This window comes from Gigantopelta aegis, chromosome 12 (assembly GCF_016097555.1).
Source record: "Gigantopelta aegis isolate Gae_Host chromosome 12, Gae_host_genome, whole genome shotgun sequence".
Classification (NCBI taxonomy): Eukaryota; Metazoa; Mollusca; class Gastropoda; order Neomphalida; family Peltospiridae; genus Gigantopelta; species Gigantopelta aegis.
Window position 1 is genome coordinate 52,190,628 of NC_054710.1, and position 22,444 is coordinate 52,213,071.

Consider the following 22,444-nt stretch of genomic DNA (forward strand, 5'->3'; position numbering starts at 1 on the left):
TTTTACTGTAAAATGGCTTGAAATTTTGAGTTCAAAAAGTAGCTTTCGGCAAGTATTTTCGCTTGACAACAATGGCGGCACGTCACGGTCATTTTCAGAGATCGATAGCTGATTGTGACAGCTAATTTGATAATAAATTTGATTGTTTTGCCAAAAACGAAAATAACCATATATTGGGATATGAATCGTGTTTCGTTTTTAAAAAATTCTGGTAAGAAAGCCAGTTATTTGGAATGATAGACATAAATACTGGACAGCTGGCCACAAATGCCAGTAAGTAAATGCGATTAGCAAAATTAGAAAATACACAAAAATAATACTTACCGATTCAAATATGAACTTTATTTTATGTATTTATAAAACATTTAAGTGAATATAATAATGTGAGTATAAATTATAAACTTGTACCCACTCAACGTGGTTTTTGTCAAAAATGAGCCCAGTAGTCTAAAGGTTAAGAAAAAATATCTAGTTTGTTGAAATTTGTGAAACAATCGTCTAAATTCAACTATAAGCAATTTTCCATCTCCATGATCCTGAACAATCAAAACATAGCCATCATTCATCATTTGTCATCAAATCTCAAGCTCGCTACCATAACAGTGTTATGTCTCACTATAATGTCAAATGGGACGTAGCACCTAATGCTCGTTAAAACTGAAAATTATGGTACTCAAGACATAAACATGATACTAAAGTGAAGCTTGTGTAAATATCGATTAATCATAACTCTAGCAGTGTTTAATATTATTAGAAAAACTATTGGCACACACACACACACACACACACACACACATGCGTACACACACACACACATGCGTACACAACACATGCACCATACATACACCACACACACACACACACACACACATGCGTACACACACACACACACACACACACACACACACACATGCGTACACAACACATGCACCATACATACACCACACACACACGCTCATATGCACACACAACACATACACCACACATTCACACTCATACATCACATACATCGCACATGTACAAAGATACACACATTCGTACACATGGACATGCAACACACATATGAAATGTGGGCTGAAATAATGCAAGTTCATTAACACCTTTATTGTAATTTTTTTTTTTTTTTTTTTAAATAACCCAACATGCTATACAAACCAAAACACCTTTCCAGGTTAAGCATGATTTAAATTTAAAAGCTCCTAATCACTGTTTCTTTACTTAGCCAAAATAACAAACAAGTTGTAGACAGTGAAACGGCCGATTACCAAGCAAATTGTTTCACATTATTCTGTACAATGAACATACATAATTTAATAGTGTAGGGCCATGTATATTATTAATACATTTATATTATTGTACATATATGGTTTAGAAAGAAAACAATAGCATAGATTTCTTGATTCTGCAAATGCAATAACTGATACCTGTATACAGAGATCCATTTGGCACAAGGGAAATAACTACAAGTTCCACCAAATTTGTTTCAGTCATTTTCTTTTTGATTTTTATTGAATGATTTATTTTAAATACTGTGTTCTCCCTTCATGTCCAATAAATATCTTGATACTTTGCCGTTGCCGTTGTTCCCCTGTTGTGTCCTCAAAACTGTATTGGTGCCCTACTGATTCAATGGACATCTACAGCAATAATTGCAGTGCCCCTCTGTAATACAAACCCTGTTTATACATGTCAGTATAATACATGTCGAACTACTTACTACTTACCTCTTACTATTAAGGTGAAGTTACTAGATTTAACGTCTGATGAACCGGTGTTTTTAACTGTACATGTGTACACCCCTCCATGGCTCATAGCGATATTTGTCAGTTCTAATTTCGAGCTTGATGACAGATTCTGATTTCCACGTATCCATGAAAACGAGCACGATGGTGTACAGTCTGCAATGCAGGTGACAGTCAGACTTTCCCCTTCTCCAGCAGTTGTAGGTGAACGGGGACTGAACGTAACAGAGTTTGGACCGTCTGCAAATAATATTTAAAAAAATAAAAATGAACTGCATGCAGCAAATATGTAACTTCCAAACAATTATCCTCGCGGTATGGGTCTTGGCGCGGATAAGCAACGATCTCGCGTAGTGTAAAAATAAGGATGTTTTTTTTTTATTATTGACAGAGGCATAACTTAATGTGTGCGTATATATATCATTAAAATATAAACATTAAATTAAATATATAGTCAAATTTAGTTTTAGTTTTAGTGCACTTGTGTATGCTGTAATATTCTAATCTTTTTTATGTTATTATTTTGAAGCAGAACATTTAGATAACTTCTGAATTAAAAATATTCACGAAAAATAACTCCAAACAACTGGAAACGATGTGTGGTGATCCATAAATTCAATATTAATAATACACGTCAAAATAACACCATTAAAATAAAGTCTAATTATATCGACACATGTAAACCATATAACCCAGTGCACTAATAGGGTGTGTAAATTTGACAGCCCTTCGAGTATTTGTCTGTTTGTTGATTATTACTTGTATTGAAGACAATATCCACTACACATTTCATTTTGAATAGATATTATTTTAAGACGTAATATGCACTGGGACGACCTTTAATCCTGACCCAATATAACCATATTCAGTGCATGTAAAATAAGGACAGGGGACTCATTCGGACATCCATAAAAATAGACTGACGTAGAGGTGATATAATTAATTGCCTTGTGTTTATTTCTCTAGAAGCAGACGACAATGTTTCGTGCTGCAGGTGAGTAAAATTAATTGTGAAAATTTGGAGATGCAGGGTATTTATGCATGTTGAAAAAGTGTCCTACGGAAAATAGTTCTTTTAGATACCTGGTATTTCTAATTATTTATACTTACCGCAAATTGCCAAATTGTAAACAGTGCTTTATTCTTATCAATAAAGAATACTTCTGTCAACAAAAATCTCTGTATTTGATGTCAAAGCATTTCTTGGATGACACACAATTGCTATTTAAAGATAGTGCGCCAAAATACATACAGCGTCATAATACATACCGAGACGATACCTGACATGTTATAAAACTCTGAATTCAACAATCATTTTAAGAGTACTGCTAAAGCAATACATGTCAAAGATAATTTGATCTGTAACAGTACCTGTACATAATAAAGCTACATACAACATGTTTATACATTCAGAACGTTTGAATTGTTTGAATTATTTGCAGAAATGACGTCAAACTCGAATGAAGTCAATTTGTGTGTCCTTACATCAAAATAAACAAGAGCGTAACGCTGGACAGCTTTCAGTGTAAAATTGCTGTGACCTTGATTAATTTGGATCTAATTTGCAAAGTTATCAAATTCTTAAGTATATGATCTGAGAAATACCACATACTTTAATTGCACTGAAAATGTAAGACATTATATGATATATACACATGCACACACACACACACACACACACACACACACACACACACACACACATACATACATATATATATATATATATACATATATACACTCTTCAAAAACGTAGGGGTTCCTGAAATATTAATGTTAATATCAACTACAGACATCCTAGTAAAGAACGTTCAGGTTTGTGTATCAACACACCGAAACACATTCCATAGTTAGCACATGCATCAGGCAGTTGCCCCGTACACGTGCGTGGGGTGTCATTCTCGATGTTGACAATTTCCAGGAAGGTCGATTAATCACTGTGGAGCATGATTTATGTCAACCTTTTTCATTATGTTGATCAAACAGTTGTCACTTTTATTTGTTTTTATTCATTTTTATTGTTTGAATTTGCGAATCACTGATAAAACACCTTCAACTTTCAAATTTCTCTTTTGACCCTAATCGTCCTTCAAGATCTTTGGTGGTCATAAAACCTACTGTAATACTGAACTACCGGTTATAATATTTGTTCAGTTAATTCACTATGAACATATAACCATTCCCTACAGCTAATATACCTTACAATTTTGGTAATTGTAAATTCTTATTAGAGTTCCCCTACCTTTTTGAAGAGTATCAGTATATATATGTATACTGTGGATGGTCAAAAACACTTCATGTGTCATCTTGGTTAGCAATATAGCTCATGTTTAAATAATTAATTGTATCTAGTGTATTACACCTACCGGGATGCACTGTTCTATTTTCACTGCCTGGTGCTGAAAGAACAAAAGAAACCAAATCAAACATCTGTTTTTATTGTACTATAACCAGGTTAACATTAAAGGGTAGAATACAAGCTAAATTGCATCCCAACACACATGCAAAGGTGCGCACGAGCGCACATGCACACACACACGCATGCACACACACACACATACGCACACTTACACAGACAGACACACACATACACGCATGTACGTACGCACACGCACAGACACACACGCCAAGATATATAAATGTATATTATAAAACGATACTGAAGACTATTGGTAGTATAAATGATGGAGGAAGCAGTCAGGATGACAGGGACGCTATGGGCTGTAAACCATTTAGGGCTCGTGATGAGATGAAGCAATGATATACCAAAGGAGACGGACGCCAAAAAGGGTTGAGGTGTGGATATATGACTATTATCAATCACCAGCTTTTACTCCCAGTAGAATGTAGAATAGAGCAGTGTTGTCACTCTATATGTAACTGTAACGTGATCTGTCAAAATGTTTCTATTAAGTAAAATATAGTACTTACAAAGCACCTTCAGTATGAACTGCTCACTTATAGATTTGGGTATGGCAGAGTTGGTCACTGTACATTTGTACACATTTCCATCCTGATTCCTGTTGATTGCTGTAAGTGTTAACAGAGGATCTGTTGTGATTTCATTATCACCCAGTGTCCAGGCGTAGTCACATGGCGGATTACAGTCAACAGTGCAGTTTACAGACAGACTTTGTCCTTCTTTGACATTTACATGAGATCTGAAGATAACGCCGCTTAGATCTGGACCATTTGACCGACACAAAAAAAACATAATTAAAATATAAAAAAATAATAATAATGATAAAAAATGAAAGTAAAATTGAAAAACAAATAGAGTACTACAATGCATGTCATCTACCGGGTCCCACAAATGTTACAATTCCCTAAACTCACGAACCCAAATTCTATATACAGTGGAACCTCACGGACGTTTTTTATTTTTTTTTGCAAAACGAAACGACCACTCAGTAAAGTTATTCCTTAATCCAGATATTCAGCTTCCGGAACCGGACGGTCATAGTTCTGAACCAAATGTAAAAAGTAAAGGCAAATTGCTTCGTTTGACCGGTCGCCGATGATTGAACATAAAAGTTTTTGTTTTTTAAATATAATTTCTTTTATCTATGACCAGACTGACTGTTTTATTTTATGAAAAAAAGAGTGTATTTTATTTTTTAAAGTGGGTAACTCTTGATCATACCCTACGGTACACCATGACCTCGTTTTGTAACTACCCTCCTAACTTAACTGTATGGTTTATTACTGAATACTGTTCATAATTGTTTTGGTGTGCAACTCAAGAGTATTGCCAGTCACCCAAAATAAAGACAAAGGAAACGTCTTTATATGCTATTGCTATCAAAACACTGGTTTGTGACTCTTTCACAAGTGGAACAATGCTCATTCAGTTTCTTCCCGGTTTTGAGAGAGTTGTATTTCCGTGATAGGGGCGGAGGGATGTATCATGTTGGCGTTTATATTATATCAGTACATATAGCAGAAATGAATTGTAATTTCGCCATTTAATATGTTTAAAATCTAATCTGTAAACGTAGAAACTAAACTAATAAGTGAGAAACAATATGCATTCCTCAACAACGTACCCACTTCGTGGAAATGAACTCAACCACGTGGCCTAGATTTACAACATTAACCGTACGACAAAACACAACTAATAACATTTTATAATCAAACATTTAGTATCAACAATGCAGCATGTCTTAAACAGTATTTAATTTTATTTAATCGCATTTTCTAACTTTAAGACAAGCACCTGGCAGGACACTACTGAATAGTAGACTGGCAAATAGCGCTTATTCACACCACGATCAACAGAAGAAAACTGGTTGAAGAAATGTTTTATTTTGTTTGCGAATCAAGGGAGGTTACTCATCACGTACATTTCAGTAATCCGGAAATTCGTTATTCTGGACGGTTTTTTTTTTAATAACAATACTGTTTGGACTAACGAGGTTCCACTGTATATAAAAAAATCGGTAAATTGTCACGAAAGTAAAACTTAATCTGTAACAATTACATATTTCAACCATATTGGATTTGCAGCTGTTGTTTCGATTCAGATGATATTCGTCTGAACGCGATAAACTTAGATTTGAGGATATATTATTAAAAACAGGCCTAATTGTCCTGGAGATTTCTGATTTTTGTATTATTATTCTTAGAGGCCATTACAGGCCTCCCAGCCACTTGTACATATCATTATAGGCATTTTACACGGATTTTTAAAGACATTTACATTACTAATGGTATGTTCTTACCTTGCATATGTACACAAGATACCATCTACTACCTCAACAAACAGGGTTGAAAATTAGCAGTCGCCCGGATGCCCATAACGACCTTTATTGGCTATGGGTGACTATGAATTTCACAAAGATAGTCCGTTGGGCGACCATTCATTTTAGAATCTGGTGAATATGGTAGCAGGTGAAAAATTAATACACTGAAACTGAATCGAATGTGACAAAACACACCGCTATTGTGCTGGCGCGAACTACAGATCTGGCAACAGACACCATTATAGAACATGTTCTATATTTTGACAACGCCAGACTTACAAGACTCGGCCTCAGCTTCTGAGATTTTGGTCCGAGGCTTTAAAAAAATATAGCTCAAAACGTATTGCAAACACATCATGTTTTTTGGGGTGTTGTCGGATTAATGGACTGGATACGCCATAATTATGTAGTAGACCTACTTTTTGACATTATTCAATATATTAATCGTATTTAATTAGCTTATATTATTCTGGGACAAAATCAAAGGCCTAAAGATAAAATTCGTATGAAAACATATTGATTTATTAAATTGTAAACCCATATCATCTGAAATAACGTTTTTGGTGGTAAAACATTCAGTGTAAATAAAAACAAGATATATATTTATAAAACGGCATAGGATAAATCCAACGTAATCTGAACGACAAAAAACCGTAATACGAAATCAGGGCCGTATCTCTGCACAATGCAGAGTCGATTGGGTATTTGGCAAAATAGTGGATGATTCCATGAATCTTTATCTAATGCCTCGTCTTTAGGAGGACAGCCACTCCCAAGGAGATAATTTAATGGAGAGTTCTCCATATTGAACCACCTCTCACAGGTGCACACAAAAGACTGTCATCCCCAGACTAATATACTAAAACACACGCAGTTCTACCTTTAGTCTATTTATATTGCATTATCGATTACTTCAGAGACAATACAAGTGAAGCTGCATACCTTGGCTGTTCTAGCATTTTTTTCTATCCCTGTATTAAAAATCATATTTAATCTGTATCATTTAATGGTAACTTTTAAAGTAACTTTTATTTATACTGAACTATTTTTTTTCTCTCTCTTAAAATGCGATTTGGGATGGTATGGGTTTAAAACTTAATAATATGTTTCTACTATGAATAAAGTTGCATGCCAATTCATCGGTTTCCTCGACGCAAATGGACTATATACATGGCTATTATTATACATAGATTTTTCTTCGACTGGCCCTGCTGACGACTATGGTTTTCATGTTAATTTTCAACCCTGAACAAATATATACCAAGGCTTGCCAGCAGTCGATGCCGATATCCAGGACAATTTGAAAGTTGGTGCACATTCAAAGCATCTTCTGAATTTCTGACAGGCTGCCTTTCACTGCGAATATAACTGAGTAACATATTTTATTCATCGGCATTTTGGCAAAGCAATTGAGTCAAATACTAGTATAGGAAATAAAGGAAATGAATCTCAACATTTGTATAGGATGCTATAAAAAAAAAAAAGAGGAAATATAGGTCTGGGAGGCCTGTCATATTTAAAATTATTATGAAAAAATATGATTTAAATCCGAGACCAGTTTCAAGTATACATTAGTGTCTCTTTCCCTGAAGTATACATTTCTTTGCAATGACTGCATTATAAACACAACATGGCTTGTATATTATTTCATTTTGACACATTATCTTTAATAGTTTATAAAATAATAAGGTAAAAACTATTTTCATTTGAATTAAGGTATTTTACTCTTTTTATATATATTTTGATTTAAAGGTTTGCTTTTATAATGATCATCATCAGCATATTTGTCAGTTCTATTATATTAATATTTAAATCATTACCACGTTTCTGTTGCAAGAAATCCAAACACATTTAACCCTGATCATTTGGAGTGGGAAGAGGTAAACGTGCTAAATGTATTAGAGGGAGACGTATTTTACGGAGATGTATTTTGGGGAGAACTGTTGCATTTCTGAAAGTCTCGTACATGTTATGTACATCACAAAATAGTGAATGAATGAATGAATGTTTAACGAGACCCCGACACCCCAACACGAAAAATGTATCGGTTATTGGGTGCCAAACAATGGTAAAGGCAAAACGTAGTGATGACCAACATCAATATAAAAATTCAACAGTTAAATAAAAACAGAGTAAACAATTGTAAAAATACAAAGATCACAGATAGATAAAATTAAAATTTAGAATAAAAATCAGTATCATACAAGTTCTGGATGGAATCAAAATAATTCCATCACAGTTCATTGTCCAGTTTTTTTCAGAGGCTTATACTCCACCAAAATGTGGTGGAGGATCTTTCTGCAATATAAATGAATGGGTCAAGTAAGTATGACCGATGCGAGCAGGACACAAGACTATTTCATCCTTCCTGCACTGCCTATAGGAAGACTGCCACTCCCCCAAGACTGTCTTGATAACATGAAGCTTATTCGCAACCGCACCACCCCAATCATGTTGCCAAATCGAAAAAATAAATTGATTGATACTATGTTTAAAATCAGTATACGGTACATCAACCCTTGCATGAGGCAAATCTAAAGCAGACGTGGCAGCATAATCTGCTTTCCATTACCCGTAATGCAACATGGCTGGGCACCCAACAAAACACAAAAGATTGGGGCAGATATGTGACAGCAAATAACCAAGATGTTCACATCTGGCAGAAAGTATAAATGTAGTGTATATGGGTATTTTGGTCTACTAATTTCAAATATTGATGGATCCAAGAAGTCTGGCAGACTGGTTAGCCGCCATCTTGAATTTAAAGGTAGCCGCCGTGACAAAACATTGATTCTTTACATTTTCATTTATGAATAATATAGCATATTGGAATATGATATATAAAGGTTATTACCAGAGTGTGTTTCGGTATCGTCATAATACATTATTTATTATTCCTAATAGATGATATTGACCATACCAAAACTCACTAGGGTACGCTTTTTATCATGTAATCGCAAGCTTAATACAACGTGTTTTTCTAAACTGTACATGCAACTTTAATTTCAGTCCGCCATTACTATATATTCCAAAATAAGTAATACTATGTGGCGCCGTGTCTTTTTGAATGGAAATGAAGTCAAACTCGAATGACGTCATTTTGGATGTATTTATATCAAAATAAACTAGTGCGTAACGCTGGACAGCTTTCAGTGTAAAATTGCTATTGAAATTTTTGTTATTTGAATGCATATGTCAGTTTTGGAGTGTTACCCTAGTACATTTGCTTAAATGCCAATAAACCTAGTGACGTTTTAATGATCGATTATAACGATTGTCTCTATGGAGGTGATGATCCATAATCCATAATCGATTGTTGTGGAAAATGGTAACCTTAAGTGTTCCCCCAGTTATATGACGTACATCTAAATCTAAATATGTGCAGGTGTGCATGTGTACATAAAGAAAACAAAGTTATAAAAGTTAAACTGTGTACGGTCAACAGGACACTATGTGCATAGTATTTAAAATAAAATTCTTCTTCTGTTCTTATAATTCGATGCAACTGTGTAATCGAAAGATGATTGGGTGATGCAAACTGATTAAAACTGATGGTTGATGGTGAAGTTCCAACACCAGTCTGTTATTGGTGTGTAAACAATGTTCTCACCAGTTGATTTATATTTAACACATCTAAATATTTTTATAAACGTATATACTCCAAATGCTAGAGCATATAAATATATATATATATAAATTACTCACAGTAAACATGTAGCCTAAATTTCTCACTGAGTGTTTTAGCTATATTCAGTCCACAAAACCAGTAGCTTGCATCACGTTCCGCAGCTTTGTTGATCTTTAAAATATAGTCCTTGGTGGTGGACGAGTTGCTGTCGGTTCCATTCCCACAGGATGCAGAGTAATCTTTTAGTCGAGGACGAATAAACACGGAACATGGACCAGCATCCTGTTTGAGAGCAGCCACTGCACCAAGTAATGTATCCTGATAAAAGATCACGTCATCTTTCAGACCAGCCGCCTGTGAGATTGTACAGCTAAATGTAAATGGCTCAAACAGCACTGCATGAGAGGAAGACCCAGAGATTGCCACTAATGCACCTAGATAAAAAAAGAAACAAAATAGAAACAAAAAGCAAGGAAATAAGCAACATTGAATTAAATGAAGATCCAGGGGAAAAAAAAAAAAAACACCGAGAGATGCAACTATCACAAAAGCAATTTAAAAATATGCCAACGAAGAAACAAAGAAATGTTTTATGTAACGACACTCAACACATTTTAATTCTGGCTATATGGGTAATTTTCACATAAATGGGAAAATAACGGTAAAGAACTTTCAAAAAGATAGCTATTTTCCATGCGTTGATAGTAAAATATGAAGCAGATATGATCAGTGATACATTACTTTAACTAGCAAAGGTAGAAGAGTATAATTTTCAAAAATGTATATGGAAATATTTTCGTGCTTCATGGTAAACAATTGTCTGATGCAACTCTCTACGTTAACTTGTTCATCTAGGTGCCTACTTACATTCTTAAACAGATACAATGATATGTTGCAGTTGCCAAATGAAAACAAAATGTCGCAATGTAGAGGGCTGCCGTTATGCATTTAGTGTTAACAAAATAATGGCAAAGAAAATTAATAATGGTAAATATTTTTATAAATGTAGTTAGATATTTATAATTGTTACTATTACAGACATATGTACGATGTAATACTAGACTGGATAATCATGTATATCTTAGAATGCATTCAATAAAGTTTAACTTAATAACCATTGAAATTATATATGCCAGCATGTGTTTAATTTGTTCCCTCTGCTTTTGTATTGGTGTGTTTCGATGCTTTGTTAATTAGGAGATAACTAAGTTGTATTTGAGATACTGGTAACGTTCCAAATAAGTCAAACATACTAAAATCGCACCCAGATACAATGCCCTCACAAGCTATTGTTGCGAGAATTTCACTCCCTTAATGGCGGCCGTTTCCCGCTGTAATGCCCGTAACGTTAGACCATATACCTCCCAACATATTACCTATTGATTGGGGTCACACACACCCACACATCCCTCACACCCACCCCACCCCACCCCCACCCCAATCCAAACACCCCATTCACAAACAGGTGATGTGATGGGTGTAGTATTAAAGAAGTAATTAAAAGAAAGAAAGAATATGACAATGCACTACCTAACGCTGTTCAGTACACAATCAACCCACTGCGTAACGTTTGTACGTACACCCACCAACCCCCTCTAGCGTTAAATAATATGTGAATGGTCCCTCAACGGGCTGGAGTAAATATTATAATTGTATTCAATAATTAACAAACAGGTACTTCCATGTGATAAACTAACCTAAAGAAACATCACAGCTTAGAAGAAATGCCAACAGGAATGACTTCCACAACCTCAATAACGTCTTTGGGCTCCAGCATGAGAAACAGACTAACTTCCATGTTGAGAACATCTTCCAATGTGAGCCATGCACTTCAAAGTCAGGAATATTGTAGGTCCTTCTGCCCTTCGTTTTATTTATTCTTGAAGCAAGCACTCAAGCCATGTGCAATCTGTAGTGTCATGGTTACCATATAGTATGTTGGGATCCTTGTTTTAAAAAACTATATATATAAAGAAGAAGAATAACAAAATATAATTATTGTGATGTTAATGTTTCAGATTTATTCCATGTAAATAATGTGTGTATTAATCTGTGTTGTCTATTCAAGACCTTTAGAAAACCATTTCAATGTGTCCTCTATCTCAAATAGTAAAACAGGTTATAGCCTTTTCAAAACGAGGTCAAAGTTCAACCACGTGTATCTTAAATACTAATTGAGCTAGAAGTCTAAAATGTTGGTTCATTATCACTGAATACTGTAAGTGTACCAAATTTCAGTGAAATCTGAGAGGGTGAGTCCTAAAAGTGATTGATTTGACATGGAATTCCCCAAAAGAACATGCCTTGGCCGCATGTGTGCGGAACGGGGGCAGGGGCGGGCCTAGTTGTGGGTAAGTATATAACTGAAATACTTAGCGGTAAATACTAGCTTGCTACTTATTCTTTTCTCTCTTTGTATATTTTTGTTTTATCACACTGCCCCCTTCCCTTTCTCTCCTTTGAATTCCATCTCATTTCTTCCTGATCTGGCAACTCCTCCTATCTTTCAACTTCTTTCGCTGTCCACATCTATATCCCACTCCTTGTCTCTCCAACAGCGACATGTGCTCGTCTCTTGTGGCTGTCTGTGCCACACACCTGCTATTCCCCCATCAGCGTTTAGCTGTGGGCATAGTCTGACCACTTCGGGGAGTGTTCCGTAGTAACTTCTGGCATTGTTAAGAGACACTCGCAACTACCTACTATACTACCGGAGGTCGTTAGTTAGTGCCGTGGGTCAGACCAGTTTTATTAGCGGCAGAGGAGGTACAGGATGCCAGGTGGGTGCAGGGAAGTACACGGAGACTGCACCCGTGGAGCAAGATGAGACAAGTAGGCGATGGTGTGGACAACTCAGAAGAGTCGGAGGAAACTGCCAGAAAGGGTCGAAAATCGTGGGAGAAATTGGAATGTTTTCTTATATTAACATAATGAGAATGTAGGGCAGAGGGCGATAGATAAGACAGATTAATGAACGTGTGAGCCAGCTTTGACGGGATTTGAACAACTCGTCAGCTTGATTGTCCAGCAGCTTATTAATTAGACCACGGAGCTTACTTCTCGTTACTTATTCGGTAGTAGTATATATTATGTGACGATCAGATCCTGATTTGACGTCAGATGAAAAGTTCGAACCATGACTTTAGGAACGCGAAAAGAAACTTCAGAAAAACGTCAGCGATCGGATCCTGGCTCGGATAAAAGTTCAACTAAGTGACAGCAGTGTGTGGTAACCAATAATAATAATAATAATAATAAAATATTTTATTGAAGAAAAAATTGTAAATAAACAGCCCATGTACGCTGTAATATTATGGTTTTTACTCCAGTCAATTTAACCCAAAAATGACGCAAACACAAAACAAATTAAAACATATTATTTAAAAAAAAAATTATTTTTATTTTTTGGCATTCATATATGTATTCAGTATAACATTAAAAATCCGCTCTCAAAACATGGGCCATAGAAAGAAGCGCCTTCCTTAATGTTTTACATATATAATTTGCATTTAGTTTTATATAAAATAGCAACACATTTTATCACAATCAAATATTATTTATAAAGTCTTACCAATCTACAAGCCATGTATTTCTAGTATTTAAGTTTTATTCCAATTAATATTTTGTATGGCGATTAATTAGGGCACCTCAACCCTGACACTCAAAAAGAGTTGGGGGACAATAAACAAATGTAAACAAATACTAGAAATACAACATTTATTTCAAGGGCTGCAAATGCCCTCTAGTGCAGAAGTAAATCCACAAATTCGGGCAAAAACGATAGAAACATTGAGACCTTTTTAAAACGTATACATTTCCATCATTCTACCAGCAAAATTAGTTGTAATGCATTTAAAAATGCCTAGTGATTAGTTTGAACCCCTATATAGCTGTTTGGTAGTATGAATAAATACACCACACCCACCCCTAACAATGGGAGCCCGAACACCTATGAGACCGCATTTTGTCAAATTGTGTCAGACCTGTAGGCCTATGTCGAGTCAACACCGAAAGCATTTCATTATAAGTCTGTGACATTCGCTTCTTGTTTTGAAACTGGTGGTATCAGTGTTCTACGTTGCGACCAAAATGGTCGCATTGGCGTGGCGACTGATTGAATTTATTATTGTCGCCACCTGGCGACTGACTCCAAAAACGTCTAAGTATCAAATTAGTTTGGCATGTGCGTTCAGTCCTAACAGTGAAAACCAATGAAATTTGCTGACACTGTGCAGTTAAAACACTTCGTTATTTACGAAGTTGTCCGATTGATCACTATGAATTCCGTATTAATTTTCGGTACCGTTCGGAACTCATTGCTGATTTTAGTGATTTGGCGAAAACAATCCAGATACTTCGAAAACAATCCAGATATTTCGATCGGTGTGTTATTTTAATGCACCCAACCATTTGGAATATCGCAACTGATATCGATTTCTGGATTATGTATGTAATCGGCTGACTAAAGACGTTCCGAATACTGTATTGTATTATACACAACTGATATTTCTGACATATTTTCCTAAATAATCTGAATCATTGGCTGTCGTTTTTTCTGCTTATGTTTGGTTTCTTAATTTTATTCTCGGTCTCTGCATTTCTTATACTAACATCTTCTAGCACACTTGTTAGTGTAACAGCATTAGGTTTGTGTTTCAAAAAGACGACAAACAGCTGCAGGTTCAGGACAAATGTACACAATTTATGTTTAAACCCCAAGTGTGTGTAACTAAGGATGTAACACCTTACCGGTAATTGACCAGCCTCGGTGGCGTCGTAGTTAGGCCATCAGTCTACAGGCTGGTAGGTACTGGGTTCGGATCCCAGTCGAGGCATGGGAATTTTAATCCAGATACCGACTCCAAACCCTGAGTGAGTGCTCCGCAAGGCTCAATGGGTAGGTGTAAACCACTTGCACCGACCAGTGATTCATAACTGGTTCAACAAAGGACATGGTTTGTGCTATCCTGCCTGTGGGAAGCACAAATAAAAAATACCTTGCTGCTAATCGGAAAGAGTAGCCCATGAAGTGGCGACAGCGAGTTTCCTCTCAAAATCTGTGTGGTCCTTAACCATATGTCTGACGCCATATAACCGTAAATAAAATGTGTTGAGTGCGTCGTTAAATAAAACATTTCTTTATTTCCTTACTGGTAACTGACACACGCATTCAGAAATAGAGATCTTAGAAATCCTTTAAGAATACGACATCACAGCAATAGCGACAATATCATTTCCACACTAAGAACAAGAGCGCTCAGCATTTATGCTGAAGATTATATAACAAGAAGCTGGGCAGAAACACCAAGACAGAATACCAGCTTACAGTAGACCCAAGCTTGAAAGTTTAGACCAAAGAACAGACGCAGCGCAAGAATGCGAGTGCTATTGTTAGGTGCTTGTGCAAGATTCATGCTTGTGTTTTTAATCAACATATCACGAGTTAACAAGCTGACTGAAATAGAGCACCTGAATAAAGAAGTTGTATATTAAAGCAAATGATTAAATTAAAGGAGCACTATTATTTTCAGAATTACCTGAAAGAGACATTAGATTAATTAGGTATAATAAACATTAAAAACATAACATACAATAATTACCTGTAAATAACAATAATTTATTCGCCCGGTACCCCCCCCCCCCCTCCCGTAACCCTAACCACTAACCCTAACCCTAACTCTAAACCCTAACCCTAACTAAACATAATAAGGGGGGAGGGGGGGGGGCGGGCGGATATTATACCGAATTGTTTATTTCATTTATGTAATTTACGTCGTAGCGAACCACCTAAGTTATACAAATAATAATCCATGTTACTGAGATATTACAACAATTAACAGCATTATGTATTTACTTATGAATGGGAACTCCTCCCCCACCCCCTCAGAAAAAAAGAAAGAAACAAGAACATTTATTAGCATAAAGTGTACATGCATTACAGTTTAAGGTTTGATTGAATGAGTGAAAACTAAACAATTTCATTGTTTCAAACTATTTAATCCAGCAGCACCAGTCATGTATAATGTTATGATGGTTTCAACACATGCATAAATAATACAAAAAGATTAGTGCGGCTAGTAAAATTTTAAGCTTGGCGAGTAAATTTGTTTTTGTCCACTAGCCAGAGAAGAGTAAGTTATAAAATTGAGCGTAGAACAGTATGGTAACGTATGGTAACCGATCAACTTTCAATAGGCTCTACTGTTCGTGTTCATGCAGTCCACACATCATAAATAAAATGCTTATTTTTACTAATTTAGTAAATAACAGGCGCTTTGTTGTTCGTTCGCTACGAACATGGTGAATAATTGTTGTGTGAAGTGGTGGATCTAAATTATACAGCAAACAACAAAACAAACCCAACAATAAAACCCAAACAATTATCAAAAGGGCATCTTGTCTGAAAGGGGAATGTAGAACCCCCGTATACCCCCCCCCCCCCCACCACACACACACACACACACCGTATCCGCTTCTGAATTGTATGAATTGAATATGGGCCTATATACTAATGAGCGAATCATAAATAATGAATAGTCTTCTGTCGACAGAGCTCGCATCTGGGTGACAGCTTAGATTCATATCAAACCACTATTTATACCCTCTTATTTCGATGTTATGATAACTTGCAATAACATTACTCACTTTCAATATGGCAGCCAGATTATACGTCATGAGCAGTAGTCACACATTACGTCATCACTGCTTGGAACCGAACCATTTAAGATCGCAGCGACTCCTGTCGAGAGAGTTCAAAACGAGGCTGGGGAATGTTATAATGTAAATGTGTGGCGATCGGTGGTCAGTTTTATTATAACTAATTAATTGCATATGAATTTAAGCTGCTACCTAGAGGAAAACTCTGTAGACTAAAATTAATTAATCAATGTGCTCCAGATGCAGTGGTATAACGAGGTGTGTGTGTGTGTGTGTGTGTGTGTGTGTGTGTGTGTGTGTGACTGTCTGTGTGTGTGTGTGTGTGACTGTGTGTGTGCCCGCGTGTGTGTGTGTGTGTGTCTGTGACTGTGTGTGTGTGTCTGTGACTGTGTGTGTGGTGTGTGTGTGTGTATGTGCCACAGTGTGTGCGTGTATGTGTGTGTCTGTGATTGTGTGTGTGTATGTGTGTGTGTGTCTGTGACTGTGTGTGTGTGTCACAGTGTGTGTGTGCGCGTGTGTGTCTATGTGTGTGTGTGTGTGTGTGTGCGCGCGCGTGTGTGTCTGTGACTGTGTGTGTGTGTGTGTGTGTGTCTGTGACTGTGTGTGTGTCTGTGACTGTGTGTGTGTGTGTATGTGTCACAGTGTGTGTGCGTGTATGTGTGTCTGTGACTGTGTGTGTATGTGTGTGTGTGTGTCAGTGTGTGTGTGTGCGCGTGTGTGTGTCTATGTGTGTGTGTGTGTGTGTGTGTTTGTGTGTGTGTGTGTGTTTTTTTTACGCAGTGCATGCCCCCAGTGGCGTGTCCACGGAAAATACCGCCTATTAGCCTGGTTGCAAAAAAAAAAAATTGAGGGGGAAAAAATAGAGGACATTTTATTTTTTTCTGAATTTGTACACGTCATAATGTCTCAGCATAAAAATGCCCATGTCTGGGTCTTCAGGGGCGGATTATGCTTTAGGTAAGGGGGGTTTCTGAAACAATATGTAAACGTTTATAATATGAAATTATTAATTTTACGTGGACATCAGTTTAGATCTACGTGGTGGGGTGGGGTTTTTATTAGCAGGGGGGGGGGGAGGGGGATCCGTGCAACTGGGTAAAAAACCCATGATCCTTCCGTGAGCTTGGGAAATTGTTTTACAGCACTTTGAAATTAGGGCTTCAAAACCTATCTTTGATTTACCGATATATGGCAGGCCAGTAGCATGGCGGACATTATTGGGACGGGGGGGGGGGGGGGGGGGCAACTGAACGAGCGCCGAAGGTGCAAGGTCCGGAGGCATGATTCAAAGGTTATTTGCCCGTTACTGTAACTCTCGCCGTTAATTTCGATACGTTAGTCTCGCTACAACTTTTACATTCACTTGAGATGTAAAGGTTATCAAAAAAGAAGAATACAAAGCCAAACTATTGGGGGCCCGGGCACCCGGGCACCCCTGGCACCCCCCCCCCCCCCCCCCCCCCCCCCCCCCCCCCCCCCCCCCCCCACCCCCCACCCCCCACCCCCACCCCCCACCCCCACCCTACGGGTCTGTATGAGGTAGGCGTAACACATTTACGGTTTTGATCACTTGTCGATGGAAATTGGCAAGAAGTTACAGAAATACTTAACCTTTATTGTTGTCTATGGAAACACTTGATGTGATAAAGTTATCAGGATCTAAACTAAGATGGCTGCCATTTTGGCGGGAAAAACAAAAATATTGTTTGGTGCTCAGCTCAATCATTCTAACTTATCAAAAGCATGTGAAACTAATTGTAATTACGTTCTATTTATCTCTATTACAGATTCTAATGATTTGATCTTAATGTATTAGGTAGGCTAATTAGATCTATGGTAACATGGGTTCGAATCCTGAAGACGACAATACACGTTTTCTTTCACCAATTATAAAGGACTAACACATTTTATTTTATAATAAGGAAAACTGGTAGAATGTTACTTAAGTGATTGTCCTTTACTGGAGTCCATGGTTAAATCTGATCTGATAATACAATCATGATCAAATCCAAGATGGTCGTCATTTTGGCGGGAAAACGACAATATTGTTATTTTAAAGGGACATTCATGAGTTTGCTGCATTTTTTAAGATGTTATCGACTAACAGAAACTTTTTAACGATTGTAATTACATATCAAATATATTTTCTGCATATTAAACGTGCTTCTGATCGTTCTAATATTTGTACTAGGTTAAATTTCATTGTATTTCCTAGAAAAGAATGTACGAAATTATTTGAAGACAAATTCCAGTTTGGGTTTCTTACAAATATTAAGACGACCAGAAACACATTGAATATACAGACACTGATATTCTAAACAAGAAAACATGTTTAATGTGTAAGTTTAAGTCAAACACATCTTATAATGCAGGAAACTGGGGAATGTCCCTTTAACTCATCAAAAACATCTTTAAAGAGGACAATTTGTAGCCCGCCCCCCCCCCCCCCCCCCCCCTTTGTGTGATAATTTATCTTTTCGGGCAAAAATTCTCTGGTCATTCGGGCAAGGATGGTCTTGACGTCACATGTCATTCGGCCAAGTTCACAGTTCACTCCCCCCCCCCCCCCCCCCCCCCCCCCCCCAAACAAATGTGCCCGTATGCCTATGTGCCAATTCATGGTATGGTAAACTGAGATGTCTTGTTAAGAAAACGATACCCAGGGCTTTAGATTGCAACTAAGCCAAGGTATTAAATGCTGTGCCAAAAATAAACATACCAAATTAAATACAAACATGCTAACCTCAAAACAGTTTACTTCAAAACCACTGAAATATTTTGCTTGAATTAGATTAAAATAACTTTAATGCAATTTAACCCTTCAGCAGCAGAAAACAATATATATATATATATATATTTAGAGAATAACTAACGAGCTACGAGGAATTATGAATTATCTGTCCCGAATGAATGAATGTTGTAAACCCGAGCCTTTGGCGAGGGTTTTACAACATTCATTCACGAGGGACAGATAATGTGTAACTCCTCGTAGCGAGTTGGTTATTCTATTTATTACCCATTGTCAATTTTAACTGATTTTTAATGTAAAAATTCCTCTGCAGTTTACAACAAATCCATCAGCCATTACGTCATATAATCTTACGCATTACATGACGTAATGTAAGTGACGTCATATCATAACGCCGTTCCTTCCACAGCCAAATGCTTACAGTACAAAATATTACAACTGTATTTGCATTTGAAAATAATTATGTTTATATATTACTAAAGCCGTTCCTTATGAAAATATACCATTTCATGTTTACGAAACAAATGAGTCCATTTGTTTTTGTAAAACTTTGTAGATCGTATAACGTATGTGCAATCAGACTCATGAATGAAAACATTATATGAATGAAAGTGAAGTTCCGGCCATGGCAAGCAAGCAACCAAACGTCGTGATTTTTAAGCCAGCCAATCAGTGGCTGCAGAAGCAATCTGCACACAGTGCAGAGATCCAAAAAATATTACCCCGTATATTTGAGCCCATATGGGTAATAAATAATCATATAATATCTTACATTTTCAGTGCAATCTAAGTATGTGATTTTTTTCAAATCACATACTTTAAGAATTTGATAACTTTGCAAATTAGATATAAATTAGTCGAGGTCTCGGCACTAGGGTTATTGACATTAAGCAAACGTACTTGGGTGACACTCCATGATTGACGTATTCATTCATAGTCATCAAATAAACACATTTCAAAATACACCGCGCCACATATTCTTACGTCATTTGAATATCTAGTAATGGCGGACTGGAATTAAAGTTGCGTGTACAGTTTACAAAAACACGTTCTATTAAGCTTGAGCTTATATGATAAAGAGATTATTACCCTCGTGTATTTCGGTATCGTCAATATCATATATTAGGAATAAAAATAATGTATTATGCTCGCTAGAGGCTCGCATAATACAATTTGTATTCCTAATATATGATATTGACGATACCGAAAAACACTGGTAATAACCCCCCCCCTCTCTCTCTCTCTCTCTCTCTCTCTCTCTCTCTCTCTCTGTCTGTCTGTCTGTCTGTCTGTCTGTCTGTCTGTCTCTCTCTCTCTCTCTCTCTCTCTCTCTGTCTGTCTCTCTCTCTCTCTCTCTCTCTGTCTGTCTGTCTGTCTCTCTCTCTCTCTCTCTCTCTCTCTCTCTCTCTCTCTCTCTCTCTCTCTCTCTCTCTCTCTCTCTCTCTATATATATATATATATATATATTTTTTTTTTTTTTTTTTTTTTTTACATCTGTCACCATGTTATGTTATATATACAGTAAACAACAGAAAAAATAAGTCGACAAGCAATCCATAGTTTCAGTGTATTTATCCCCAGCAATAACTATCCAGGTCTTCCATCTGCTCACCCCTCCCTCTCTCTCTCTTTCTCTCTTTCCGTCTTCTCTATCTCCCTCCCCCAGATCAAAGCCAATTAATGTCAATGAATTTGGGGGTTGGGGGGAGTGGGTATGGACCCAAATGTATGTAAACAGAAAGCATTTATAAATGTCTAAAAATATAAAACCAACAACATGCAAAGCATCATAATTTAGAAATATAAATCACAGTTATGTAAAACAAATAAAAAAAACAAAACAACGTTCAAGCACATGTGATACACTTCACTTTCTCTGTTGCAGAACATTGGAAATGTATATTTTTATATTATATTATAGTATCTACTTGATTTTCATTCATGACACATCCTTACAATATTTATTACCATTGTAAGGCAATGATTCAAGGACCCCCAACCATGACATTGTCTGTTTGATGTGGGGCAATTAAAACAAATTAAAATAATTAACAATCCAGAACCCAATTTCATGTAGGCTTTACTCATACAAACAACATGTGAAATGTTACTGAATAATAGTCTAGGTGGAAAAACCCTGTTTCATATCAATTGTATTACTATTATTTCATGGCTTACATTGGATGACAACTTTCAGTGGACTAATGTTTAGTCATTCAAAGCATAACACAAATTCCAGTGCACAATGTTCCAAGTACAGCCTGATATTCACTTGTATCTCACAACTTCAACATCTGACACATTGACACTTATTACTTTTTTTTACTAAGGAACAATCATCATGAAACATAAAAAAAGCTTCGTTTCATCATCTGAATACGAATCTGGCACTTTTCTTATTGTTTCCATTTTGTAGTCTGCTTGTCCTGTCACAACAAGACAATAAATCAGGTTCTATCCATAAAAACAAGCATGGAATGGCTTCTAGCTTCAGTCTTTAAGCAACCATACTAGTTCGGTACCTGGAATGCAAAATTCAATTATAATACAAATGTATTCATGTAGCTAAGCTTAATATGTTTTACACTTATTTTTAAATCAACAAATAGGAAACAGCAGGAATGTCTGTTTAAAGAGCCTCCGCAGATCCTATATTATAGGTACTTTAGTACTTAGTATTTGACATACATGTATGGTATTTTTGGCACTTGGACTAGTGAGAAAAGAAACGTGCAGCTTTCACACAACCAAACATCTATCAAATATGCACAACATAATATTAAACTAATATTTGGGTGGAGGGGGTGTTATTGGGTTATTGTTCCTTTTCTTTCCTTATTTATAAATCTTTAAGAAATGTGAAATGACTCGGGCAAAGATGCCGGGAGGAGGTGGGGGATGATTCTGTGCAAAACAAATAAAATAC

General features: G+C 36.5%; 2 protein-coding genes across 2 annotated transcripts in view; one reads left to right on the plus strand and one right to left on the minus strand.

Moving 5' to 3' along the window:
- Nucleotides 1-12,066, minus strand: part of LOC121386215 (neural cell adhesion molecule 2-like) — a 21,508-nt gene extending 9,442 nt beyond the window's left edge. Inside the window, exons 1-5 of the mRNA XM_041517045.1 lie at nt 11,810-12,066; nt 10,190-10,546; nt 4,674-4,925; nt 4,109-4,141; nt 1,725-1,982 (exon numbers count right to left, since the gene is read on the minus strand). Coding sequence (XP_041372979.1) covers nt 1,725-1,982; nt 4,109-4,141; nt 4,674-4,925; nt 10,190-10,546; nt 11,810-11,921 — 1,012 coding nt within the window. The 5' untranslated portion in view covers nt 11,922-12,066. The remainder of the gene's footprint in view (nt 1-1,724; nt 1,983-4,108; nt 4,142-4,673; nt 4,926-10,189; nt 10,547-11,809) is intronic.
- LOC121386216 (fibrinogen C domain-containing protein 1-A-like) overlaps nt 1-22,444 on the plus strand; it is a 113,543-nt gene that overhangs the window by 72,936 nt on the left and 18,163 nt on the right. The gene's annotated exons all lie outside the window — the stretch shown is intronic.